Below are 26512 nucleotides of genomic sequence, written 5' to 3' on the forward strand. Positions count from 1 at the left end.
GGGAGCTAAACCTTCATGGCAGGAGCTGGACTGGTGGGGGTTGAGCGAAGCATTCCCTGGGGCAGGTTATCCCTTAAGTGCCCCCTGCAGGCGTTCTGCTACCAGACACTGTCAGAGACAGGATCTGGGCCTGGCTGGGTCCTTAGGCTAATCCAGCATGCCAGTCACCGCAGCCAAGTGGTACAGTGCCCAGCTGCAGTCCTAGCCAAGAGCAATGTGGGGTGTGGCCAGGGCTCCCCCAGCAGGGCGTGAGTGGGTGGGTGCCTGCTCGGGAAGGGGCACTAACACAGTCCTGCTGGGCCCCAGGAGGAGCAGGTAAAGAGCCACGAGTCCAAGTTCAAGGCCATGTCGGCAGAGCTGGTGGAGCATCGCTCCTCGCTGCCTGAGAAGAAGGTGAAGGGCAAGGAGTATGAGGAACTGAAGCAGAAGGAGGAGTACCTGGAGTTCGAGGTGAGCTGGGCGCCCACCTGCTGGGGGGAGCCCTCAGCCCTTCTGCTGGCAGTGGCCCCGCTCCCTGGCTCTGCCTGCTGTCCCCACTCCAGCCAGCTCCACATCAGCACCCCCAGTTGCTGCTCAGGGGCTGCTGAGATCTCACTGCCTGGGGGTACCACCAGGCTGAGCAACGGGAACAGCTCAGTAAGACCAGGAACATGCCATGGGGCTGCTCCAGAGCCCTCCTCCCTTCCCTGCCCACCTGCCAGCTCGCACCATCCAAATACCTCAGTCCCGCCCCCCACCCCCTGCCCCAGCTGCCAGTCCCCCCAAGGGGGAGAATTGGCTCAGCACAAGCAACACTAAGACTCATGGGCACCTATCGCTGGCACCCAGCTCCTCCACCCCGCCCCCGGGATCAGTGAGGCAGCAGTAGGGGCGCAGTGCAAACCCGGCTTGGGGCCAGGGCCCTAACTAGCAGGCGGGGGTGGGCAGTTCCATTGCATTTTCAGTCCGGTATGAAATGCTGATGAGAAGCACCCAGCTGCTTCACCCACTGAGGCGGGGGAGAGCCAACTCCAGGTCCCAGCAGCGAGGCTGCGCTCAGTGCCCTATGCCCTGCGCCTCTCACCCACTCTCCTCCGCTTGCCTGCAGAAAACGCGCTACGGCACCTATGCCATGCTGCTGCGTGCCAAGCTGAAAGCCGGCTCCGAGGACCTGGCGGCCTTCGAGGCCACGCTGTTCGATGCGGCCATCAGCGAGGAGGACAGCCTCAAAAAATCCCGCTCCAGCCCCTCCCTCAACCTGGAGCTACCTAGCACGGGCACCAAGGTCAAGCGCAACGTCTCGGAGCGCAGCAGCCGCCAGCCCGCCAGCAACGTGCAGAAATCCTAGAGGGGCAGCTCCTTCCCAGCCAGCCCCGGGGCAGCCGGGCCCCTGCCACCGAGAATCTGCATGACTTCATCCTTCGTGGGCACAAGCAATGGGGCTGACAGCTCTCACCCAGCCACCAGCACCAGCCCATGCCAGCTCAGCATGGAACCAGAGCCCTCCACCGATTCCATTGGAAACAGATACCGTGCAGTGCCATCTCCAGCCCCTGCCCACCGGGCTCACACTACAAGACTTACCTACCACCCCCCAATTCCCTGGGAACTGGGTGCAGGTTTCCTGAGGAGGGAAATAACCAAAAACCAACTACTGAGCTAAATTCTTCAGTGTAAAAAGCAAAGCAGCGCTCTCTCCTGCTCAGGCCCCACGGCCCCCCACCATGGTTTCTAGGACAGACTGACTCGGGGAGACAACCCAAGTGGGGCCCTTTTATACAGCATCACCGCAGCCCTGGCCACCCCAGGGGCAGTTTCTTTAAAGCCGCCAGATGGGCAGAGCCCTGGCCGCTCCCTGTGATGCCACCCTCCCATCTGCTGGTTTCTTACGGTTTTGAACGTTTTTGTGATACAGTTTTGCACTTTTTAGTACCTGACTGAGCTGACTTACAGGGAGGTTTTTGGGGGTAATTTTGATGCTCTTTTGGGAACTGTAAAAACAAACCCCAATCCCTCCAAGGCATTTGATTCCTAGAGCTGCTGCAGGTTTTTTGTGACTGCGGGGAGCAGAGGCCCAGCCCCACCCGCAGCCGCTAGCCTAGCACTAGTTTTCTATGTTGCAGAGGAGCTGGCTAGTTCTGCACAGCCCCACTCAAGACACTGGACTGGCTTGTGCCCCTTAGGCAGCAGCTGGCACCTGCCTCCCACACTGAGGTGGTGTTGCCCTGGGGCACAGGAAACAACCACCAGCGTTCCAGCTCTGGCTGCAGCTGTACGGTGCAGGGGAGGAGGATGCTAAGCAAGCCCTGGCTCAGCCATGAAGCCATAACGAGGGGCCAGGGTGCTGTCTCATGAGCACACAGTGCCCCTTCAGCTCATCGTAGTGCAGATCACTGTGGACAGGCGACACGGTGGCTTTCCTAGCTGGACTAGCTCGGGGCCTGGTAAGTGGGGGAGGGAAGAGCAGAGTTATTTTGAGAGCTGGAATTCAACCTGCGCCTTCTGGCCACTTCCCCCGAAGGCTCCTCTGCTGGAGGGGCTATGCCAGTCCTGCCCCCTCTACCTCCCACCTGAAAGGGCTCAGAGGCTGCAGCTCTGGAGCTGGTGCCGCTGAACATCACGCCCAGGCCCTCCCTCTCACAAGCTTTTTCCAGCATTAAAGGGCTTTGTCCATCCCTGACCACTGGAAGAATAGCAAAAAGGGAAGGGCTGGGACAGCCTAGGAACAAAGCCAGAGCTAAGAGGAGCTTTGCCCCCAGCTTGTTTTGGTTACTGGAGGCTCTTCTCCCATGAGGGGAGCAGCATGAGTTCTAGCCCAGGAGCTCGCCTGCCACATGCATGGCCCAGGCTGCAGCCGACCATCCCAGCAGCATGCCTGGGGGCAAGGGGATCCTGTCACCAGCAGGGGGCTAGATCAATGCATGGTCAGCTGCAGCTCAGGGCTGAGCTATAGCACAAGGGTGCAGGTTCAGCCAGCAGGCAATCCAGGGGCTAACAGGACTGCACCTACCCAGGGACCTTGGTCAATGGCAGCAGGGCAGCCGCTGCCCTCCGCCCCGACTGCGAATGTGTCTCTCTTTTTATTCTGCTCTTTTGAGTCTATTGCAAAAAATCTTTGTACAGCTTCTTCCATCAGTTACTGAAGTAAAACCTGCTCTTAAGCTGCTGGCTGGAGTCAGTTCTTCCCCTGAGCTAGGAGCACTGAGCCAAGGGCTCCCTGTCAGACAAGTTCCCAATCCCCCCTCATGCAGAAAAGCACTGTGACTTGGCCTGGGTCACATGTCAGTGGCAGGAGTGGTACAGGGACACTGCCTCTCCCCCCATGCTATGATGGTGCAGGCAGTCCATGGGCAGGCCCTTATCTCCACAACCAGTGGGGAAACTGAGGCAGGGGCAAAGTGACTCAACCGGGGTGACAGTGAATCAGAGGCAGGAGCAGAGAACTGTGCTTAAAGGAAGGGGTGAGGCCAAAGGACACAGGTAGGGCTGATGTGACCCTAGCAGCACGCCCATGCAGTTGGGTAGGGTGCTCTCAGCAGGACACTGGAGACACAGTGCAAACATTCTGGGAGTCACACCCTTTATTTACCTAAACCAAGAAACCTGATGAGGGATCTTTAAATAAGAGCAGAGAGGGTGCTGGGTTCCGCACAGCAGGGCCTGCCAGGCTGCGGCCAGCCCTGCCAGAGGAGAGTCAAAGAGGCACGGGCAGCCCACTCTGGGGCCAAGAGGCACTTGTATTCAATCCGTGGGCAGTGCGGGGGCTCCGAGCCTGCCGCAGCTCCTCCCCTCCAAAGTGTCAGTCACAGCCGGGCTACCCCGGGGCCAGAGGGAGGCACGGCAGGTCAGTGCACCTGCTGCTGCTGGCTGTGGGGGGGCTCACCCAGCAGCTCTGCAGAGGGCAGCGGGTGCAGCTTCAGTGGTGGGGCCGGCGGCTGCTCCTCTTCCACCGACTGGCTCCCATAGGCACTGTCCTCCTTGAGCTCTGAAAAGCAAAGAGCCAGCATGGTGACGAGGGCAGCCGGGCCCCTCCTGTGCGGCAGCCCTAGGGAGAGGGCTGAGGCACCAGGTGCACTCCACTGCCCCCCAGGCCTGTCCCAGCCCTTACCTGTGCTTTGCAGCTTGTCAGCCGTCTCCGCTTTGCGAAGCATCTTCACTCCCTCGCTGAGCCCCATGGAGTCCAGTGCCTCCAGCAAGCCCCCCAGGCTGCCGCCAGCGAGCTGGGGAGAGAAGGCAGTGAGAGCGGGCTCGGCAAGGGGCCAAGAAGAGGAGGGGGGGTCCCCGCAGGGGGGACTCACCTCGTAACTGAGCAGGAGGCTCCCGCTCGGGGAGGCCGTGTCCTTGTACGTCTCCACCAGGCTGCGCAGGCCGAGTCTCTGGGCCAGCTCAGTCCAGTCCGAGCCACTGCGGTCCTGGTTCAGTAACTGCTCCAGGCCCTGCAGGGTGTTGCTGTCGAGTGACAGGATGGTCCCTAAATGGGGGAAAACACATCAGCCCATCGATGGGTCCAGCCCTGCCCAGACACGGCGCCCCCGTCCCAGAGACAGGCTGTCACTGCCATCCCAGCATGCTCAGCCCTCAGAAGGGAGGGGTGTGACTGGGGGGACCCCTGCTCACCTGGCCTGGGGGCAGCAGGCTGCTCTGACTCTGGGCCCTGCAGCGAGGCACGCAGCAAGATCTCCCGCACCTGGGAGAGACACATACAAGATGTCTGAGCCGTATCCCGAGAGCATCCCCACAGCATGTTCCCCTCATTCCCTCACTGGGCTCACAAGTGCAGGCCGAGCTCCTCCAGCAGAGCCAGGACTCCCAGCACTCCCCAGAGAACATGCATGGAGTGGGCGTACTAGCAGGGGAGAGCAGGGGCAGGGAGTGAGCCCACACGCTGCTGCTCTGCTGGCCCCCGACAGCACCAGAGGCCCAGGAGAAGCTCCTGGGACCCCATCCTGCCAGAGCTGCAGTACAGAGGAGCCTGGAGGGCAAACACTCCTCTCCCCGCCACCAGCCCGAGGCTTCCACAGGAACCAAGGGCTGAGCAGAGCCCCCAGGCGGCCTGGGCAACAGGAACACCCAATACTGGACAGGATGCAGGTCCAGCCTTCAGGGTGGGAAGCAGCCACTGGCTAGGGGGCCAGTATTCCTGCACTGGCCCTTACAGAGCCCAACACCCGCCTTGGAGCCTGGCACTGGCCTCGCCAGACCTCTGGTCAGACCAGCCCCCAGAGCCCCACGCCCCTCAGACCCAGCATTGCAAGCTCATCCCATAGCAAGCCCCACATCCCAGGAGTGTCTCTGGGACCCCACCCCACACAACACCGCGGTGCCAACACCTGCCACGGAAGAGCAAAACATTTGTCCTTTAGCTTCTTTTGATGGGATTCAGCAGCTGGAGGGATGGCAGAGCTGCCAGACTCACGTGCCCTACCAGCGCTCTGGGACCTACTGCTCCCTCGCAGGGCAGCTCCCTCTCCAGAGCCAACCCATGCTCTTGGGACTCCAGTTCCTCTGGTTTAACCCCTGATGCTCTGTACCTTGTGGCTCCTGGTTAAGTCAAGCGGTGTGTGTCTCCGGCGCTGCTTTGCGCCCCGGGTGCCAGGCTCCCTGCTTCTGTGCTCAGCAGCGGTGCTGGTATCTGTGTGCTCTGTGTCTGACTCTCCCAGCTCCATGCCTGCCTCCTGATCCTCGGGCCCACTGTCCATGTCGCTGCTGGCTTCGGACGAGGACGACCTCACTGGCTCATCATTCTCACAGAGGATGTCCCCTCCTGGGGACAAAGTGAGGTCAGAGCCCAGACAGCATGGTCCCCGGAAGAGGGTATGGCCCCTCCCACCTGCCCGGGCTGCGGCTGGCTCAGATCCCAGCACCCACACCTCCTTCAAGTCGCCCGTCTCCATTGGGGGGCAGGGATTCAGTCCAGGGAGGGTCGTTCACATGCCCTCCCCAGTGCCCCTGTTAGCCAGCCTGGCTTTGCAGGTCTCTGCTTCCATTTCACATCCCTCTCCTTGGGCCAGGATTCGGGGCAACTGGCTTGGCCCAGCATATGCAGAGGAAGGAGGTTACAGCATCACTTCAGATCTCACGCGCCCCAGAGGCCACCCCCAGCCTGGCCAGCAGAGTGCCCTCTGCTGGAGTTATCACTTCTGTCTGTACCTCAGCTGGCTGGGCCTGTACACAAGCAGAGAGCCCACCCATTAGCCCTGCTCCCTCCTCTGGAGGCCAGTCTTGGTGGGAGGGCCAGCCCCTTGGGCACCAGGAAAGAGCCTGCCTCCTTATGCTGAGAAGCACCTAGCACAGCTCCGGTGCTACAGGTCTAGCAGGCAGCAGCAAGGGCTGCTGGGATTGCCAGCCCCAGGGGAGCAGAGAGGAGCTACCTGCTTTGATGAGCATTTTGGTGAGGATGGGGGAGCCCAGGCCTGCAGCCAGGTGCAGAGGGGTGTTTCCAGCAAACGTCCGAGCATTGACATCAGCTCCCAGCTAGAGAGAAATGCAAGAGCCAATGAGGAACAGGCAGCAGCGACGCACCGAGAAGAGACATCGCCCCTGCATGCCGGTCGCAGCACCATGGGGGAACACAGACTGCCAATCTCAGCAGCGGCTGTGAGCTATCTGGGCAGCAGAGCGCACAGGGACAGGCACAAGCCCTGCCCCACACAGCAGGGCCAGGCAGCCACATGCCCCACAGGCACCCCAGCCTGTGGGCTGCAAGCACATACAGGCTCCAAGGGAAACCAACCGAGCCAATACGAGACGGTCGGGGGCAATTCTGAACCCCCTGCCCAATCCCACACCAACATGATGGGCCCCCCTGCAGCCCGACCGAGGAACCTGCCACTCCCGTCCCAAGAGTCCAGCCCCCAGGCAGACCAGAGCTGGGAACCTTGACCCCGCCCCCCCTGGAGCCGGAGGGCTCCCTGCCCTGTACCTTCTTCACTAGGTGGCCGGCCACGTTAAGGTTCTCCATCTCCACGGCCAGGTGCAGGGGCGTCCGACCGCCCTGCCGCTCCACGGCATTCACGTCCGCTCCCATCCTCACCAGCAGGTCCAGGCAGGCCAGGCTCTTTACCCTCACAGCCAGGTGCACGGGGAGAAGGCCTGGAACATGGAGCAAGCTTTAGCACCAGCGGGGGGCTGTCACCCCCTCAACTTGCCCCACAAGGAGGACGTGTTCCCCCAGCTCCACCTGGAGCCCCAGCAGGGCAAGCTTCTCCCAGCCCTGCCCTGCAGGGGAGTTCGGACTCTGGCCCATGCTGACAAGGGCCTTTCGCGACGCAGATACATGGCCATTGCCAAGGGCTCGGAGGCTCATGTACCAGGGCAGGTGACTTCTGCGGGGGGGGGGGAGGGGAGGGGCTGCAGGGACCATCCCTGTCTCATTTCACATAGGCCACTAAGCCTGGTTTGAACCAGTGACCTAGAGGATCCAGGCCAGCTTTGGGGCTTCTGGCCCTTTCTTGGAAGTCCAGCCCACAGGGAGGCACAGCCCTGCTGAGAGCCAGTCTGCCCTTGGCTCAGTATCATCCCATCCCCGAGCATTCCCTGCCCAGGGTCCCCTCTCACCATGGTAATTGGGCGTGCTGAGCAGACAGGGGATGGAGGAGCCCAGGTGCACCAGCAGCGTCCTCAGCATGGCCTCGTCACCCGTCTGGAGCGCCAGGTGCAGCAGTGAGTTGCCGTAGCGATCCAGCAGAGTGGGGTCCGCGTGGGCCTGCAGCAGTAACCCCACCACCTGGTGCTGCTTGGTGATCACTGCCAGGTGCAAGGGAGTCTGGGAGGGAGACAGGAGACAGCCAGCTCACCGGGGGGCCAAGAGCCAGCGGGATACTCTCAAACCGACAGCCCTACTCCCTTTGCTCTCACAGCAGGAGCCTCCAACCTTCCCACCACACTGGCACCTTCCAGCCACACCGACAACACAACCTAATCTCCCTCTGGCGAGGGGGGAGTGCTGCATCCCAACTCGGGATACGTGGTTTTTCAGACCAAGGAGCCCGCCTCCCCTGGGGGACACACCCAGAGGCAGCCAGCTGGAGCTGGAGGAATCGACTCCCGGCACTGGCAAGCCAGGCCTCTGGCAGGATCTGGCATGGCCTGGGAAGCTTGGAGTCATGCTCTGCGAGCAGAGAGATAGGAAGAGGATGGCTCCAGCTAGAGGATCACAACAGCCCTTCATCAGCCAGGGAAAGGCAGGAATCCTGGAAGATGCCTCGGGCAGCGTGGGGGGGGCCCCAGGGAGCAGATGGGGTCACTGTACCTGCTGCAAGTGGTTGGCCACGTTGATGATCTGCTGGTTGGGGATGCTAAGGACAACCTGGATCAGCTGCTCAATCACAGTTGTCTGCTCGTGGATGATGGCGAGATGCAAAGGCCTGCAGGCAGGGAGGGGATGGCAAGCTCAGAGCAGCAACTCAGCGGCTGTTCACTGCAGTGAGTCGGCACTGTGCTGCCCAGCCCGGCTGCTTGCCCCCTCCCCAGGCCCCATGCGGGCTCCAGCCCCAAACTCCCTTCCCGTTCTCCCTCCATGCTGGCCTTCCCAGCAGATCCCTGCTCCCAGTGACCATCAGTGTGAGGTTGCACAGGGTCCTGCACCCTATGGAGCCCTGAGCCACCATCCGTGGCCTTACCCAACTCCAGGGGGGAATGAATTCCACATGACCTGGCCCCATGCCCTGCATGGAAGGAGCTTTGGCTTCCTGGGCCAAAAAGGGAGCTGGCTCGAGAGACACATCTGCTCCTGGGGGAGAGGGAGCTAGCTGGCTCGGCCTAGACCCCATGTGCCAGAGCAGGGCTCTGTAGAGTCCTGGCCAGAGCTGGGTCTGCCCATCCCCAGGGAGCAGGATCCATTTGGGAGTCTCCAGGGACGGAGTGGAAAGGATCACGCGAAAGCTGTAAGGGCACAGGTCCAGCACAAGCCCACACACAAAACCAGAGCCCTCCACAGCTAGCGCTGTCCTCAAGCCCCCCAACCCCCTTCCCCGAGGACTCACGTGTCTCCGTTCTCATCCTGGGAGGCAGCCAGGTGCCGCTGTACGGCCAGCAGCATGCGTGGGTCAGCAGTGACCGAGTAGTCCAGCAGGGCATGGGCGCTGCGCTGAGCCAGAGCCAGCATCCTCATGCTGCAGAGCTGGGCTGGAAAGCAAAGCCGGGAGTTGGACAGACAGCTCAGGGACCAGCAAGATCCACCCACCTAACTGGAATTGCCTGTCCTCCATTCTGCCAACAGCCTGTGAATGCCCCCACCCGGCCACACACACTGTGCCTCAGACCCCTCTTTCAACCCAGCCCTTCCCTCACCGTCTCCCCACCCACCATACCATGGTAATGCAGCTCCTGACGGTGGCTCTCCTCTCGCGGGCAGGGCTGCTTCCCAGTCTCCGCAGGCAGGTGCTTGCCATCCCCCTCCTCTTCCATGTTGGTCATCTGCACCCCCCCTTGGTAGCCGCCCACGGGGTGGGGGCCAGACGAGTAGATGTTGTTGTAAGTCAGCCCCGAGGAGTATGGATAGTTTATATTCCCGCCTGCAGACCAAGAGGGAAAGAGCTGTGACAAAGGCAGGATCTGGGGGAATGCCAGCTCCCCCCCCATATTGCTGCTGCTGGCTCTGAGGCAGATCAGGAGGGTTGGGGTCTACCAGGCCAGCCTGGGATGAGTAACTTGCCCTGCCATAGCTCCCCACAGCGGGGAACAGCTCAACTCACCTCCGCCAGAGCCAAAGCCACTGCTTCCCCCGCCGGCCCCTCCCATGTGCGAGCCCCCACCAAAGTGCTGGGGGAACTGAGGCAGCACCTTCTTCCGCTTCCGCTCCACCTCCTCCTTATCTGCAGGCAAGACACATGGGGGAGGATCAGGACCCAGCCCGACCTGTGCTGGGACAGCACTTTCCTGGAAGCTGCAGGCTCCTTCTCGGGGCTCAGTGCAAGCAGACAGTGGCTCCGAGCCGAGTCAAGTCAACCTGAAGAGCCCCCACCGAGCACCACTCACCTTCCACCACTGGGTAGTAGGTGAACTGCTTGGAGTCGCTCACGTCCCCTCCACGCTTCCGCTTCAGCTGCAGGAAGACAGTGACGGGGCGGTCGATCTTGGGCTTGTGGTAGGGCGGTGTGCGGAAGACGATGGCGTACTGCAGGCAACCCAGGAGAGGGAGTTATGCACTGGTGCCACCTTCACAGCCCCACGCTCCCCATGGCAACCCCAGCAGTACAGCCTGGCCACCCCCAGGATCCCACCACCCTGGCAATCGCGCATCCCCAGCCTAGCAGGCAGAACGAGGTGCCGCCCATGCCAAAACCCTCATGCCACTCGGGTGGCACAGGGCCCTTCCCCCACTCTCCACCCGCACAGCAGCCCTGCCCCCCTCCTGCCCACTGCACCTGCTTGTGAACATCCGTAGGGGAGAAGTCACCGAAGGCCTGCCAACCATTCTCATCATCCTCGTAGAACCGCACCTCAATGTCATCTGGCGGGGAGAGCGGGGCAGTTACCATGGGGGCTCCGGCAGCGCCCAGCCTGCCTCACCCCTCCCACACAGCGCAAGGACCCTGCTTCCTCTTCCTCTCCCACAGCTGCCTTAGAACCAGAGTAGCTCAGCATTCCCAGCCACTATCCTTATCCTCCTCTGTCTCCCCAGGCGCAAGGCACAACACAGCCCTGACCCCAAACACCAGCCCCAGAGCAACAAGCTTCAGCAAGGACGAACGAAAATGGCTCCAAGTAACTGCAGGTCTTGGAGAAGTGGTGCTCACAGGGGCACGGGGCAGAGGTATGCCCGTTGTGGGGTTATGTTAAATAACTACATGGTTCGGATGGGCTTTCTCCTCACAACCCAATCCATCTCAGGCTGAACCCCCTACTCCCTGGCAGGCCGGGCCAGAGACACATGTATCTTCCCCCACTGCCTCTGCCTCCGGCTTCTCTCAGCTCACCCACCCACCACCAACCTGGCCATTGACCCAAGACTCAGCCTGCTCTCCAGCCAGTCTGGCTCCAAAAAAGGCTCACCCAGATGGGGAGGAGGGAGTTCCAGCTAACCCTCAGAGCATCCTACCGAAACACGGGCTGCTGAGAGAGCCTGAGACCCCACACAACAACTTGCTCTCCCACCCCCAGAAGGAGCAGCACATAAGCACGCCGAGGTGGGTTTTGGAGGGGAATGACAGGAAAGGACCCAACTGGCTGCTGGCAGGCTCCTTACCTTTCTGAACTTTATCGCACAGCAAGTAGACCTCGTCCCCTCCCCGCACTGAGCCAGCTGTCTTATCCATCCGGGAGATCTTCAGGTTGGAAGCCCCAGGTGACTCTGTGGAGCAGGAAAGCACTTAGAGCTCAGCCACAGAGGCACTGCCCAGTCCTGGGGATGCAGGGCAGTAACACAGTGGGGAGGGGTGGGAACAGGGAGAGAATGTCAGGGAAATCTCCAGAGAGTCACACATGAGTCATGGCAAAGTCCCTGATCTGTGACTCATCCGCCATCCTCCCTTCCCCCAGCATGCCCCACAGGGCAGCTCCTTGCTCCTGGCAGGGGTGATGGGGAGAACAGGCACCCACTTGCCACAATCGAGCCCACCGACTAGCAACACAGCCCAGGGGAAATACCCCTTAGCTCGAATCAGTGGGTTCAGGGGAAACGCCCCCATTAAGCTGCCAAATGAGGGTTCCCAACAAGGACACACCCTTCCCCCATGGGCAAGTTCAGGGTCCAGCAAGGACGTGCCCTGAGGAGGCCACATCTCCTGCTGGCCACTCCCTGCATTGTGAGAGGGGAGCTGGGTTGAGCAGAGCTCACGATCAGTTCTGGGCCAAGGGGGTTCCAGGTACATGCGCAGCATCTTTCTCTCCAGGAGGTGCTGGGCACGTTAAATCCGCTGCGGCTCGGAGCAACGGCAGGTGCCATTGGGTCTGGCCAGTGCCTGCACTTACTGCTGTCGTGGATCGGGTCTGAGATTACAGGGTTCAGGGGCAGCGTGAAGTTCCCATTGCTGTCGCGGAGGTAGGCGGTGAAACGGAGGCGCACGATGCTCAGGTCCATCACCTTCTTCAACTCCTTCGCCTCCACCTCAATCTCACGCAGCTCAGACTCTGCACAAGAGAGGGAGCAGAAGTCTGGGTTACAGACCGCCTGGCAACGGGAAAGGACTCTGGCTCAGAGCTCCCAGAGTCCTCCCTCCCCCACACCAGCACACAGCCTACACCAATGCATCCCTCCTGCAGGCTGTATCCACCCACCCCCAAGTCTGTGCAGCTCTCCTGCAGACTGTGCAAGGGGTCAGGCCCACTCCAGATCCCCAGAGTCACTAGACCCTCTACAACCCATGTCTGGGCCCCCCACCTTGATTCCATGGCCCTTCCCTCCTAGCAACATACGAGAGACCCATGCCCACCCACCCCCACCCCCAATTCCCTGCAGACTGTCCTGCGGCTCTCAGACCTACTGGGCATCCTTCCTTGCTGCCTGTGCCCAGAGCACCTGGCTCCACCATGGAAGAGCCCTCACCTGTCAGTGCCTGATTTCTATTGCGTATCTTCTGCTGCTTCAGCTTGTCCTTCATGATCTCCATCATGTTCTTCTTGGTCACATGGAGCACCCCAAGGTTGTTGAATCTGAGAGAGAGGAGCCCAAGGCCCAATCATAGAGCGAGCACAGGAGAGTGGGGAAGAACATAAGAATGGCCGTACTGAGTCAGACCAAAGGTCCATCCAGTCCAGTATCCTGTCTGCCGACAATGGCCAATGCCAGGTGCCCCAGAGGGAGTGAACCTAACAGGCAATGATCAAGTGATCTCTCTCCTGCCATCCATCTCCACCCTCTGACAAACAAAGGCTAGGGACACCATTCTTTAACCATCCTGGCTAATAGCCATTAATGGACTTAACCTCCATGAATTTATCTAGTTCTCTTTTAAACCCTGTTATAGTCCTAGCCTTCACAACCTCCTCAGGCAAGGAGTTCCACAGGTTGACTGTGCGCTGTCTGCCCACCAGCTATAGCAGGAGGTGGGAGAGGTGGATGCCAGTCATTGAAACAAAGCTAAAGAAGACAAATGGAGGGAAAGCACTGGGTAGCCAGTGGGTTCAGGGCAAGGTGGGAGATTAGGGAGCAAGGAGTTGGCTCTTTAAGGGAGCCTTGATGCAGAAGACATCCAAAGCAGTTGGGAAAGGGTCAGTCTAATGCCAATGTACAGACAGCGGCATTCTAGGGAAAGGCCAGACGGTCACTAGCTTTACCTGGTGTGGAGATTAGACATGCAGGCCTGCGAGTGACACTCCTGGCAAGTATGAGGACACAGCACTGATTTGGGGGGGGATGCAGATCGAGTCAGACGAAGGCATCTGAATCTAACTAGCCTGCTGCAGATCTAACTGTCCGTGTCCAGTCCACTAATGTGCTTTGATCTAGTCCTGATTCAAAGAGGAGCAGATCAAAGCACTCTAAGAAATGTTAACGTGTGTCAACAGGACGCAGGCTAGTGCAGGTAGACTGTAGATAAGCCATAAGCTGGATTTTTAATGAAAGTTACTAGGGCTAGAGACCAATAAGCTTAATATCTAGGAGAACCACCCATATAGCCCCTGCCTCAGCCCAGCTGTGAGGAAAGACTCTGTAGCAGAGTTCACGCACCTTCCTGAGAACCTCACCGCTTTTACAGGACTTTCACTAGTGCCCTGTGATTCACCTGCTATTCAAAACAGAACTGCTGTTCTCAGAGAAAAAGAGTTGTCCCTCCACCACAGGGATGGGTTTCTTGTGCATTAGTTCACTCGTTCACGGTGTCTCCCACTCACTACAGCCAGCTATGAGCTCTGCCTGCTTCAGCAATGGCACAAGGCTTGCCAGCGAGTTTCAAGCAACAGATTAGCGGATAAGCCCTTTCCACGTGGGCTAGGCATTTGTGAAGGTGGATAAGGCACTGACTAGAAAGCAGAGGGCTGGGGCTCAAAAGCTGCCTAGTGCAAAGCATGAGAAGTGAAGTCCATGGAATACATTACTGTTGCTGCTAGCCATCAGGACACCTGCAGAGGATGCCAAGCTAAGAGCCAGAGGAGATCCCATGGGGATGGAGTGGTGCAGAGGACAGCTGCTCTATCTGCTCAGCACATCAGAGTAACACTAACACCACCCGGTACCCACTCAGTTGCAGACCGGCCTCTGGCCAGGTGCCCGAGCAAGCCTTCCCCAGCCTTAGGCACCAGTACGTACTGTGCCGTCATGTCCTTAGGTCCCACGGTCACGATGCAATTGCCAGCCTCGTTGCACTGCTTCCCCACCAGGCTGTGAGCATGCACTCGCGGAGGGTCACTGTGGGTCACCAAGTCTACCTCGATCCGCACCACACCTCCGTAGTTGCAGATCTGATGGGAGAAGGGGGGTGAGAGGAGGCCAGAGCGTTCCCCCCCCCCCCCCCCCCCGCGGGGCGGGGGGCCGCGGCCGCCCCCCCCCCCCCCCCCCCGCCCGGCGTGAGAGAGTGGTGCCCAGGCTGCACCCCCCCCCCCCCCCATGGCATTCTATCCCTGGGGTCACCGCCCTGCTCTGTTGCAGCACTGCCTCTGCTGACGGCTCCCCTGGGGCCACACTCCCCCTCAACTTCTTCCCGAATTCTTGCAAGCCCCTTGGGGCAGGAAAAAGTCTTGTCCTCAGCACCACGAACATACAGGGCTTTATTAATATCTCCACGGAGACTCACATGCCTCCTCAAGGCCCCAGAGCAGTCACCTCTGCACATGCAGACAAGGTGCTGCGGGTAACCCCAGGTACCCACGGCCGCACAGAGCAGCACCATCTCCTGCACGCATGACACTCACCTTGACAGTGGGGTAAGTCTTGCGTCCCTTCTCGCTGGATGCTCCGGGCAGCCCACCATGTGAGGGGCCTTCACAGCCGTACCGGAACCGGAACCCGCGCTGCAGAACCAGAACACCAGGTCACTGCACTGCAGAGGCACTCAGCCAAAGAGCCCCAACACACTGGGCAATCAGGTGAAAAACCTGCATTTCATGCTGCAGGCAGTCGAGTTACCAACCTCATACACACATTACTGACCACTGGGGGGACTGAGTGAGAGCACTGGCAAGGGGAACTCTCAGCTACTCCCACCCCAGGTTCTTCTAGCAGGAGGCATTGTGGGGAATAAGTGAGGAGATGCTGCTTGTGCGGAGCTCACAGCTACCCAGTGAGAGATGGTCCGCAGAGTCCTCACCTGTTTTGGCTGCTCGATGATGATGAGATACGGACCTTCGGCTGGAGAAGAGAAAGGAAAGACACCAAGTGAAAAATGCGTATCTACATGTGGGTGCCAATGGTTTAAAACCCACCGACAGTGGCCGAAAGGGAGAGGAAAGAGGGGGAGGCAGGGTCAATGCTGGAGGTGAAGTCAGTTCACCTGCGCCCTACAGCAGAGCCAGGGAGGGGGTCCCATAGCATCTGTGGGGTAACAGAGTTTCTGGAAGCAGCATTAATGGGGGGTAAGAGCCGTGCTGAGGAGGGAAGGAGACAGACCAGGCCTTCCCACTTACAAGAGCCCTAAGATCACATAGGGAGGGATGGGGACCCCCGGGAACTGATTGCAGGCCAACCCCATGCGTGAGACTGCAGCCAGCCACGTACAGCAGGCTCCCCACAGCTGAGTGGGGAATTCCTGCCGCTCCCAGAAGAATTCACAACCCATCGCTCTGACCCAAGATCCTGGTCAGCCCAAGAAACGATATGACGTGAACCAGCTTCTCGGGAATTCCCCTCTCCCTGTGCTCCTTGCGCTGTGTGTCTTGGGTGAGGCACCTGGAATGAGGCAGCTCCCTGACACACACGCACACACCCCCGCCGCAGCCCTGAGTGAGCGCTGGGCCAGGACCTTACCAGTCTCCATCAGCGGCTCCTTCTGCTCCATCATGTGGGAGCTGAACTGGAAATCGTCATAGTCGATCCCATCCAGGCACTTCATGGAGAAGGAGAGGGGGAGAGCGGAGAGTGAGACCCTGCTAGCATCTGGGGTGCAGGGTGCACTCCCACATGGCAGAACAAGAGGGGGGACCCCCTTCCTTGAGCCAGGCACAGAAGTGCCACCCCCAACCCAGATGCAACCCATTTGAGGGCCACACCCCAATACCCGCCCCAGAGCCAGCTGAAGCGAGACCCCCCCCCAAGCCCCAGCCCCCCATCCCAGAGCGGGCCCAAGCGGGACCCCCCAGGTCTGAACCGCCCCAGCGCGGGGGGAGGAGGGGGGCGGCCGGGACTCACCGCGTTGTAGGGCTCGTCCATGGCGGAGCCGGACTGCACTGCGGGACCTGGGCCGGGCCTGCGAGAGAGGCGAGAGCTGAGCGGGCCGGCGGGGAACGGGGGGGGGGGGGGCAGGAAAGTTGGGGCCGCGCCGCCCGGAAAGTCCCTAGAAATCCAGCCCGGGGCTGGAAATGACGGGCCCGCGCGTCACCGGTCCGCCGGCCCGCCCCCGCCCCGCGGGGCCACTCCCCCGGCAAGTCCCGGTACCCCGGGCCGACCCCGGCTAACTCCCCCCACCCGCGGGGCCACTCCCCCGGCACCCCGCTAACTCCCCCCACCCCGCCCCGCGGGGCCACTCCCCCGGCAAGTCCCGGTACCCCGGGCCGACCCCGGCTAACTCCCCCCGCCCCGCGGGGCCCCCGCTAACTCCCCTCACCCCGCCCCGTGGGGCCACTCTCCCGGTACCCCGGGAAGACCCCCGCTAACTCCCTGTGCCCCGCGGGGCCAATCCCCTGATCATTCCCGGGCCCCCAACCCCCACTAATTCCCTCTGCCCCCCAACCAGACCCATGGCAGCCCCCGGACTGCCCAGCCCACGGGGCCACTACCCCGGGCACTCCCGGCCCCCCAGCCAGGCCCCCTCGTCCTGTGCCCACTAACTACCTCTACCCCCAAACCAGACCAGTGGCACTCCCTGGACTCCCCACTGCCTAGCCCCGGGGCCACTACCCTAGGCACTCCCGGCCCCCCAGCCAGGCCCCCTCATCCTGTGCCCACTAACGCCCTCTGCCCCCCCCCAGACCCCTGGACTCCTCGCTGCCTGTCCCTGCCCCTGCCAACTCCAACTCCTCCTACCTAGACCCCCCAGCACCCCACCAACTCCCCGCTGCCCGCCCTGAGGGGTAACTCCCCAATACCTCCTGAACTCCTCCCAACCCCCAGCCACCCCGCTAACTTCCCCCACTCCTCAGCCAGAAAGGCTCCCTCCACACCCCCTATACATACATGCACCCAGACTCCCCCCAGACTTCGAACACACACACCCCAACTCCTCCTACACCACATACACTAACCCCTGCGCACACAGACTCCTCTGACCCCAACACTCAGACTGCTCTAAAACTCTTTCCCCGACACACAAAAATGCACCATTCCCCGACTCCCTCGCACCCCGCCCTATTCACAACATGCTGCAACTCACCCCTCCAGTTACCCCTCACCCCACATACACATCGAACGCCACTCCACTGTTTACACTATCCACACACTGACTCTCCTCCACGCACAATCTGAGCCCGTGCATGCGCACACACACCCCCTACCTTAGTCGCGTGCTAGTCCGGAACATCGACTCCTCTGCACACATCCCAAAGTCTGTGAACACCTCCACACACACACACAGTCTGAGCCCCTCCACACATACACACACACCCTTTAGTCAGGTGCCAGTCTGGAACTCTGACTTCCCTGCACACACTCCACAGTCTCTAAGCCCCTCCACACACACACACACACACACTCCTCAGTCAGGTGCCAGTCCAAAGGAGTAGCCAGCTTGCTGCAATGCTGCCAGGCTGGCTGTGTGACCTCAGGGGGTGGTGCTGGGGAGAGCTATGCAAACCATTTCCTACCCTTCTGAAACACAGAGGGAGTTTTCACCTCGAGCACAAGAGATTCACAATCAGTCAGTCACTCCAAGGGCTCTGCAGAGAGACAGAGATGGGGTTGGCCCTGCCCTAGGCCGGAAACTCCAGCAGGCTGCCTGCTTTCCACACTGCCAACTCTCGCTTCTGCTCTGAGTAGCTATCCCGGCATCAGGCTCTGCCGGAGAGCCCAGCAAAGATTCCATGGCCCTTTCTATAGCGTCATGGGTTTGCCCCTGCCTCCTCCACCTAAGTCCCCTCTTCCCTCCTTCTGGTGTGCAGCATGCTATGTTCCAGCTGGCGGGCCCCTCCACCCCAGAGGTGGCTGCATTTCAGAGGTGGTGAGCTTGTCCAGTGTTTTGTGATCCTTGGAGATGAAAGGCAACAGGGATAACACCTGATGCCCAGCTACATCCAACTCCACAGGTCCCTTCCCCACGAACTGCCCTTCCAAAGACAGAAACCTTCGCAAGGTAACGCAACACCAGACTGCGAAGAACACATCTCAGACCAGCCCGGTGTACATGCAACTGACCTTGAGCTCAAGGGGGGGAGGAAGGGGAGGTGCAGCTCAAATCCTCCCCCTCCTCCCTGAGATTTGCTGTCAGTAGCTTCACATGGATAGAACACCCTCTGTGCTCAGAGCTAATTGGCACTGCTCCCCCTCCCCAAAAAGTGGCCTGGCTCCACAGCCGCCCGCAGCCCCATCCTTCACACCACTGCCACTGTCCCCCCCCCCCACTCTATGCACTGAGACAGTCCACCACAGCCAGTCCTCTTTCAAGCCAGGTCCTGGTCGTCCTCCCACTTCAGACACGACACCCTTAACAGCTCCTGTTTCCCCCTCCACTCACAGAGGGCTGAAGGATAACTCCCAGCACCAATTGCTGCCTCCTATTCCCCCATCCGGGGATCCGAGCACAGATCTCTGCACCTGCTCGCCCCCCCACCCCCAAGCGCTGATGTTCTGACCCAGCCAGACCCCCAGAGAGCAGGGCGAGAAGAGGAGGCACTTTCCCATCTCGCCCCACCCTCCAGAGATAGTAGCAGAATGGCTTCTGCGGGGATGTGCCCAGCCTGCATTGAGGTCCCTCTCCCTCTGGGAAGCAGGCACTCAGCCCCTGCTACAGAACTGGACAGTCGGAGTCGAGATACTCAGAACTGGTCACATCTAAACCAGCCATGGAGGAGGGAGTGTTAGCAGCAAGTCAGTGCTGCTGAAGAGTGCAGGGCTGAAAACAGAGGGTTTCGGTCTAAACCTAGAATAGGTACAGCCGGAGCAGCAGTGGGGCAAACTTCCCTCACACCCTGTGCCAGTGACTCGCCCCTCCCTCGGCAGATTGAGGAAAGAGTTTGTCTCCATGGCCCGCTCAGCCCTTGGCTTCTGCAGCCACAGGGCTCAAGTCCTGCCCACGGGACAGAAACCATCAGAGATGTGAATGGCCAGGAAGTGGTACTGCAGATGTGGGCCAGGATCAAAGTGGAGCCCTCAGTGCCATCTAGTCCTTTTCCAGATTGGTTTCTCCCCACCATTCAGCGATAGCAGCATGTTTCTGATTCTTCAGTGCTCTCATACCATGAATTTCTGAATCACTGGCTGCTGGCAGGTCCCACTCTGGGGATTTTGGGTGTGTGGGGGAGAGTGAGGGGAAGGAAGGGGATTGCACAGTCAGTGACTCATTTTCTTCAGAAGTCAAAGGGAGGAAAAACTTTTCAAGGAGATTTTCCCCCTGCTCAAGGTCTAACCACAGGCTGCCCTGCATGCATGGCCACGGTGGGGCCCTGCAGCTGCATTTCACTCCTGAGTCTACATGCCTTGCCAAATTCTTCCACAGTCCAACCAGCCAGTCTTGTCGCACGGAAGCACTACAAAGAGATGCTGTTAAATGGGGAAGGGAGCTCTGTAGAAACCTCTGGGGATGCAATTAGGAGTCTGAGAAGGATCAGGGCTATTTGGCTGCAGGCAGACTCCAGCATCACAAAGCAAGCCTGGGACTCAGCCATTGCTCAAAAGCAGCTTATGAACAGAGAATGGACAGCATATTATGGCACCCCCTCGCCTTGCTCTGGAATTGGGGGAGACAATCTCCAGCAAGTCAGATCTAGGCCAGCCCATCACAACAAGCTTGACTGCCTGATCCATAGACCCTTTCTGATAGGCTGTCTGCGCTGTATGGACATTAAAGGATTGCTGGCATTTTCATAAAGGATAGTGGGTGGGTTGCACCAATGTCTTTGGGCAAAATGGATTTCCCCCATCCGTTGTTTTATTCTAGCAGTGCATTGAGTGACGTGACTAACATCAGTCATGTGGTTGTGTGCCGTGGAGTTCTTTTGGAATATTTTATCATCTACACACATGTATTGCTCCATGTAAGAGAAGGCAGGCCAAAGAAACACACCTGGCTCTTGGAGCAGAAGGTGGTGGTGGTGGGGGGGGGGGGGGGCTGGGATGGTCCTTAGATCCCGAGGGACTTCGTTCCACAGTCTTGGGCCAGCCTTGGAAAAAGGCTGGCTCCTGCACAGACGAGCTTTACCCTTATCATAGAGAGTTCCACTGTGCCAGAGGAGCCAAGTTGTCAACCACGATCTTCATCCGGCACTTTACACTCTTTTAGATACCCTGGGCCCAGGCCATGGTTCTCCTTGAAGATAAGGCCAGAGACCTTGATTTGCTATTCTACAGAAAGCAAGTGTAGGGCTGCTGCACTACACCCCAGAAATGGTTGCATTTCAGTGATGCAGCCTGTGTAAGCACTTTGGGTTCCTTCAGGATGGAAGAGACTACAAAACTTAAATATTTAAAATTTAAGACGATACGCAGCCTGGAACAACATCCTTTTCCATCTTGTGTCTGATGTGTCATCTCCTGTCCTTGATCCCCTAGTCTCAGCTCCCCAGACGTACACTATCTAGTTACTTCCCTTTGTAAGCAATTTTCCTCCCCATCCACCTGAAAAGTGACATTTTATCTCCCGTAAGATACACATTTCGAGGCTGTGGTGGGCTCCTAGGCATGGAGAATGCAGAGAGCCAGGAGTCCAGCTACTGAGTTCTGGGTGCGATACAGGTGCCGACGGCTACAACTTCGAACTTGCAGAAGAATTTCATTTCCCTGGCCTATTTTTCACGGATAGAGCAAGCGCCTGGAGCCCCTTGGGAAAGTGAGAGCATGACAGCCACATAGCGCCCTCTGCAGAATAGCTCAGCAATTGCTGCTCTGACTGTCCAAAACTAGACGGCTCCAGTTAAGGGCCTGCCAGTGCCAAGTAAAGCTGATTAACTGTTTCATGCTTGCAGCTCGTATGAATATGACCCAGTATTCCAGGTATTATTTTTGCAGCAGCTTCTAAACATGCTGACTCATACAGCTTATCATTTTCCAGGAGGGAATGGAACGCATCCCATGCATGAGATGTATACCGTAAGAGCGCCCAGAGGCTACAGGGATGGATGTTTCAGAGACGCAGACACAGGGGATGATGCGCAGTCCCAGATCCATTGCTGAAGTACCCAATGTATGCATAGAACTAGCTATTCCTCTCCTATCTATGCATCTTACCCCTCCTCCCTATGGGGGCCTCCTCACCATTTATCTTTACTGGATGTGTTATCACTGATCTCAGCTCATGTCTTATTCCTCAGCATCCTGCTGTATTTTCAACCTACCCTCATATCCTGCACAGTTTCACCTGGCTGGCCCTCTACTCTATCCTCCAAAGAGTTCATGCAATAACTAACAGCAAGTACAGGAGCAGCGCAGACCCAACAGGATCCCACTTGGACACCAAGAACAACTGCGTTCAATGTTTTTCATGGGAAAGGGAAGGCTATTTATTTTATAGTAACTGGAGTTCTCTGGGATATGTGCTCCCCATGGGTATTCACTGCAGTACTCACTGAGGACGAGGGTGTGAAGACTGCTGTGCCAAACATCCCAGAAATGAAGTTTTCCAACTTAGAATCATAGAATTGGAGGACTGGAAGGGACCTTGAGAGGTCATCTAGTCTAGTCCCCTGCATAGGGGTACTTCCCGGGTGGCATGAGGTTTCTGGTAGAATACCAGCAGATGGATGGACTGATTCAGGTGGAATTCAGGGGGAACCTTTGGGATGAACTTGGGATGTACCCTTAGGGACACTTTATCCATATGGAATACCATACAGGGTCCATTATAGAATCATAGAATTGTAGGACTGGAAGGGACCGCAAGAGGTCTTCTAGTCCAGTCCCCTGCATGCAAGGCAGGACTAAGTGTTATAGACCATCCCTAACAGGTGTTTGTCTAACCTGCTCTTAAAAATCTCCAATGACGGAGATTCCACAACCTCCCTAGGCCGATGGCTCTCAAGCTTTTTTTTCCCCCCACGGACCACTTGAAAATTGCTGAGGGTCTTGGTGAACCACTTAATATTTTTCCAAATGTTGTTTGTACCGTTAGCTAACTATTGTAAAGCGCTTTGGATAAAAGCGCTATATAAAAAAAACTTAATGAACTTTTTTTGTTCTACAAATAAAAGCGCACAATTCATATTTTAATATCAGTAATCTTAGCTTTCTAATGCAATGGATGTGCCCTCTCTCCCCCCCACCGCAGCAGCCCCCGAGCTGGGGCTGGGAAGGAGGGGGGGGGTCTCTCCCTCTCTCCCCCACCGCAGCAGCCCCCGAGCTGGGGCTGGGAAGGAGGGGGGGTCTCTCCCTCTCTCCCCTGCCGTGGCAGCCCCCCGAGCTGGAGCTGGGAAGGAGGGCCGTCTCTCCCTGGCAGCCGCAGCCCTGGAGCTGGAGAAAGTCGCCTCTTTCTCTGGCCATCGCAGCCCTGCATGTCCCAAATTCCCCCCACCTCCTCTTCTCACCCACTGTCCCCTCCCACCTACCCCCCTCAAGGCCACGACCTCACCTTACATGTGCATCTTCTCCAGGTTTCAGGCACCTAATTAGTGGAGCCATGCCTGCGCAGCTTCACTAATTAGGTGGATGGCCCTTCATTCTTTTGTGTGCGGCTGCCCAGGCATGCACCTAAGGGTATGTCTACACTACGGAATTAATCCGAATTTAGATAATTCGAATTTGGGAAACAGGTTGTATAAATTCGATTGTGCGCGGCCACACTAAGCACATTAATTCGGTTTTTAACCACATTAATTCGGTGGTGTGCGGCCACACTACCCCATTTATTTTAACCACATTAATTCGGTAGTGTGCGGCCACACTAACCCTAATTCGAATTAACAAAATCGATTTTGGCGCTACTCCGCTCGTCGAGGTGGAGTACAGAAATCGATTTAAAGCACCCTTTAATTCGAACTAAATGGCTCTGTAGTGTGGACGGGTGAAGGGTTAATTCGAATTAACGCTGCTAAATCCGAATTAATCCCGTAGTGTAGACCAGGCCTTAGAGGGAACCTCTGTCCTAGGCAATTTATTCCAGTGCTTAACTACCCTGAAAGGAAGTTTTTCCTAATGTCCAACCTAAACCACTGCAATTTAAATACTGCAATTTAAGCCCATTGCTTCTTGTCCTATCGTCAGAGGTTAAAGAGAACAATTTTTCTCCCTCCTCCTTGTAACAACTTTTTATGTACTTGAAAACTGTTATGTTCCCCCCTCAGTCTTCTCTTCTCCAAACTAAACAAACCAGTTTTTTCAATGTTCCCTCATAGGTCATGTTTTCTAGACCTTTAATCATTTTTGTTGCTCTTCTCTAGATTTTCTCCAATTGATCCACATCTTTACTGAAAAGTGGTGCCCAGAACTGGACACAATACTCCAGCTGAAGCCTAATCAGCACGGAGTAGAGCGGAAGAATTACTTCTCATGTCTTGCTTACAACACTCCCGCTAATACATTCCAGAATGATGTTTGCTTTTTTTTGCAATAGTGTTACACTTTTGACTCATATTCAGCTTGTGATCCACTATGACTTTCTGCAGTACTTCTTCCTAGGCAGTCATTTCCCATTTCCCACTCTACAGAAATTGTGCAACTGATTGTTCCTTCCTAAGTGGAGTACTTTGCATTTGTCCTTACTGAATTTCATCCTATTACTTCAGACCAGTTATTCAGATTATTTTGAATTTTAATCCTATCCGCCAAAGCACTTGCAACCCCTTCCAGTTTGGTATTATCTGCAAACTTTATAAGTGTACTCTCTATGCCATTATCTAAATCACTGATGAAGATATTGAACAGAACTGGACCCAGAACTGATCCCTGTGGGACCTCACTGGATATGCCCTTCCAGCTTGACTGTGAACCACTGATAACTATTCTCTGGGAACGGTTTTCCAACCAGTTAAGCACCCACCTTATAGTAGCTCTATTTAGGTTGTACTTCCCTAGTTTGTTTATGAGAAGGTCATGCGAGACAGTATCAAAAGTCTTACTGAAGTCAAGATATACCACGTCTACTGCTTACCCCTATCCACAAGGCGTGTTACCCTGTCAAAGAAAGCTATCAGGTCGGTTTGACACAATTTGTTCTTGACAAATCCATGCTGACTGTTACTTATCACCTTAGTATCATCTAGGTGTTTGCAAATTGATTACTCCATTATCTTTCCGGGTACAGAAGTTAAGCTGACTGGTCTGTAATTCCCCAGGTTGTCCTAATTTCCCTTTTTATTGATTGGCATGATATTCGCCCTTTTCCAGTCTTTTGGAATCTCACCCATCTTTCATGACTTTTCAAAGACAATCGCTAATGGCTCAGATATCTCCTCAGTCAGCTCCTTGAGTATTCTAGGATGCATTTCGTCAGGCCCTGGTGACTTGAAGACATCTAACTTGTCTAAGTAATTTTTAACTTGTTCTTTCCGTACAAACAAGTTCATACGAGCTGCAAGCTCCCCTGCTCTCCTTGTGATTGCCATTGGGAAGGCTACTTTCGGGGATAGACGGAGAAGGAGGCCAATGGCTCAAACGGCAGATTCATAAGAGCCAGCAGCACTAGGTTAATGTCCCAGTTAGAAGCTGGTGCTAATACTGGAGGGAAGGTTCTGACAAGACCTCTCAGAAATCTCATGGTTGTAGGATGGGAGAATATCGAGCAGTTGTCTGTGGGAGCATGGAAAGCATTGATCACTGCCAGGTGCACATGCAATGAGCTAATGGGTAAACCCAAAGATTTCAAGGAGAGGCAATAACTCAAGATGGTAGAAATGTCAGCATCCTGTGGAGCTTTGTGGCAGTGCTGGCACCAGCTTGATAATCTCTTCCACTTCACGGCATAGCATTTTCTCAGGGACGGCTTTCTGCTGTTACTGAGGATGGATTGGACTTCCTCCGAGCACTCTTTACGCTCGTCACCCATCCAAACACTAGGCTGGGAGGAGGCACGAATGCTAGAGAAACTGCGGACAGTTGTTGGAGTTCCATCTCGAGCCATGAGTGGCAGAAAGAACTGAAAAGGCAGGCAGTCCACAGCACCACTTATGACCTTGGTTCAGCGCACAAGAAGGTGCACGGCACAAACACTGCTAGTGATCACTCTTCTGGTCGTGGGTGCATGGAGCACATGTGCAACCCTATTGCGAATACCTATAGGGACCAGCACTCAAAGAAGAATATCGTTTTACCATGAAAGTGTGGCAAGGAGAGATCCCCTGACCTGACAAAAAGGAGATGAAAGCCCTCTACCTCAGAGCAGTCAAACCCTCCCCTCGCCATAGGAGCACGCAAGGGGACCTGATTACAGCTGACATTCGCTGTGCCTAAAGCATTCCCTAAATTCTCCATCCAGTCACAGACAGAAGTTACATTTGTTCTGACAAATCCAGACTGCCTACTTTTTAATCCTCCAGTGATTTTACTTATAGATCAACAGCTTTGTTCATTGACTTATTAAAACAGTTTGTTCCATTATCTGTTCTCCCCACTACGCTCAATCCCCCCCCCCCCCCCACAAAATTTCTCTGACCATTGGCTCTGGGGTTGCCTTTTCCCCATCCCCGGAACTTCACCCACCCTCCACGTGTTTACAAGTCACCAGTGGCATCAATACTACTCCAGCTAGTCCTTGCGGCCCTCCAGGGTGACTCCATCCGAGCCTGCCGCCTGGCATGCATTCATGGGGACCAGGGACAGTACCTTTACAATGAGTGCTTAGCAAGTAGACAGCTCTTTCCAGATTCAGAGCATGTTACAAACAAGGAATCAACTTGCAACCCTCCTGTGGGATCAGGTAGTATTAAACCCTTTCAGTGGGCAGGGAGGTCGAGGCCTTGAGTTGCCTGAGGCCACAGAGGAGCAGGTGTTAAAGCCAGGCTGAAAATGCAGGCTCCTAGCACCACGCTCAGTCTACACCCCTCTCTCATATCAGCCTGCTTCTTCCTTGGTTCCTCCCCTTTCCTTCTCACTCTCAGGGTTTGTCTACACTACCGTGCAGGGTCGATCTAAGATACGCAACTTCAGCTACATGAATAGCATAGCTGAAGTCAACGTACTTAGATCTACTTACTGCGGTGTCTTCAGTGTGGCAAGTCGACAGCTGACACTCTCCCGTCGACTCCACTTGCACTTCTCATTCTGGTGGAATACCGGAGTCGACGGGAGAGTGCTCAGCGGTCGATTTATCGCATCTATACTAGACTCGATAAATCGAACCCTGCTGGATCGATCGCTGCCCACCAATCCGGCGGGCAGTGTAGACAAGCCCTCGGTGCATTAAGCTCAGGGCTGGCTCTAGCT

At 57.0% G+C, this 26512-nt stretch overlaps 2 protein-coding genes across 2 annotated transcripts in view; one reads left to right on the forward strand and one right to left on the reverse strand.

The window, feature by feature from the left end:
• Positions 1 to 3081, forward strand: part of PSD (pleckstrin and Sec7 domain containing) — a 74402-nt gene extending 71321 nt beyond the window's left edge. The window contains exons 15-16 of the mRNA XM_024218730.2: positions 307 to 450; positions 1088 to 3081. Coding sequence (XP_024074498.2) covers positions 307 to 450; positions 1088 to 1327 — 384 coding nt within the window. The 3' untranslated portion in view covers positions 1328 to 3081. The remainder of the gene's footprint in view (positions 1 to 306; positions 451 to 1087) is intronic.
• A 743-nt stretch (positions 3082 to 3824) lies between these two features.
• Positions 3825 to 26512, reverse strand: part of NFKB2 (nuclear factor kappa B subunit 2) — a 27963-nt gene continuing 5275 nt past the window's right edge. Inside the window, exons 2-23 of the mRNA XM_024218731.3 lie at positions 16205 to 16262; positions 15824 to 15902; positions 15168 to 15208; positions 14773 to 14871; positions 14171 to 14322; positions 12467 to 12573; positions 11893 to 12051; positions 11168 to 11272; positions 10347 to 10432; positions 9958 to 10096; positions 9675 to 9794; positions 9291 to 9494; positions 8964 to 9105; positions 8231 to 8345; positions 7537 to 7744; positions 6902 to 7071; positions 6351 to 6453; positions 5511 to 5743; positions 4597 to 4666; positions 4278 to 4450; positions 4088 to 4199; positions 3825 to 3964 (exon numbers count right to left, since the gene is read on the reverse strand). Coding sequence (XP_024074499.1) covers positions 3825 to 3964; positions 4088 to 4199; positions 4278 to 4450; positions 4597 to 4666; positions 5511 to 5743; positions 6351 to 6453; positions 6902 to 7071; positions 7537 to 7744; positions 8231 to 8345; positions 8964 to 9105; positions 9291 to 9494; positions 9675 to 9794; positions 9958 to 10096; positions 10347 to 10432; positions 11168 to 11272; positions 11893 to 12051; positions 12467 to 12573; positions 14171 to 14322; positions 14773 to 14871; positions 15168 to 15208; positions 15824 to 15902; positions 16205 to 16225 — 2778 coding nt within the window. The 5' untranslated portion in view covers positions 16226 to 16262. The remainder of the gene's footprint in view (positions 3965 to 4087; positions 4200 to 4277; positions 4451 to 4596; positions 4667 to 5510; positions 5744 to 6350; positions 6454 to 6901; positions 7072 to 7536; positions 7745 to 8230; positions 8346 to 8963; positions 9106 to 9290; positions 9495 to 9674; positions 9795 to 9957; positions 10097 to 10346; positions 10433 to 11167; positions 11273 to 11892; positions 12052 to 12466; positions 12574 to 14170; positions 14323 to 14772; positions 14872 to 15167; positions 15209 to 15823; positions 15903 to 16204; positions 16263 to 26512) is intronic.

Source organism: Terrapene carolina, unplaced genomic scaffold (genome assembly GCF_002925995.2).
Source record: "Terrapene carolina triunguis isolate 2854851 unplaced genomic scaffold, T_m_triunguis-2.0 Scaffold310, whole genome shotgun sequence".
Lineage (NCBI taxonomy): Eukaryota > Metazoa > Chordata > Testudines > Emydidae > Terrapene > Terrapene triunguis.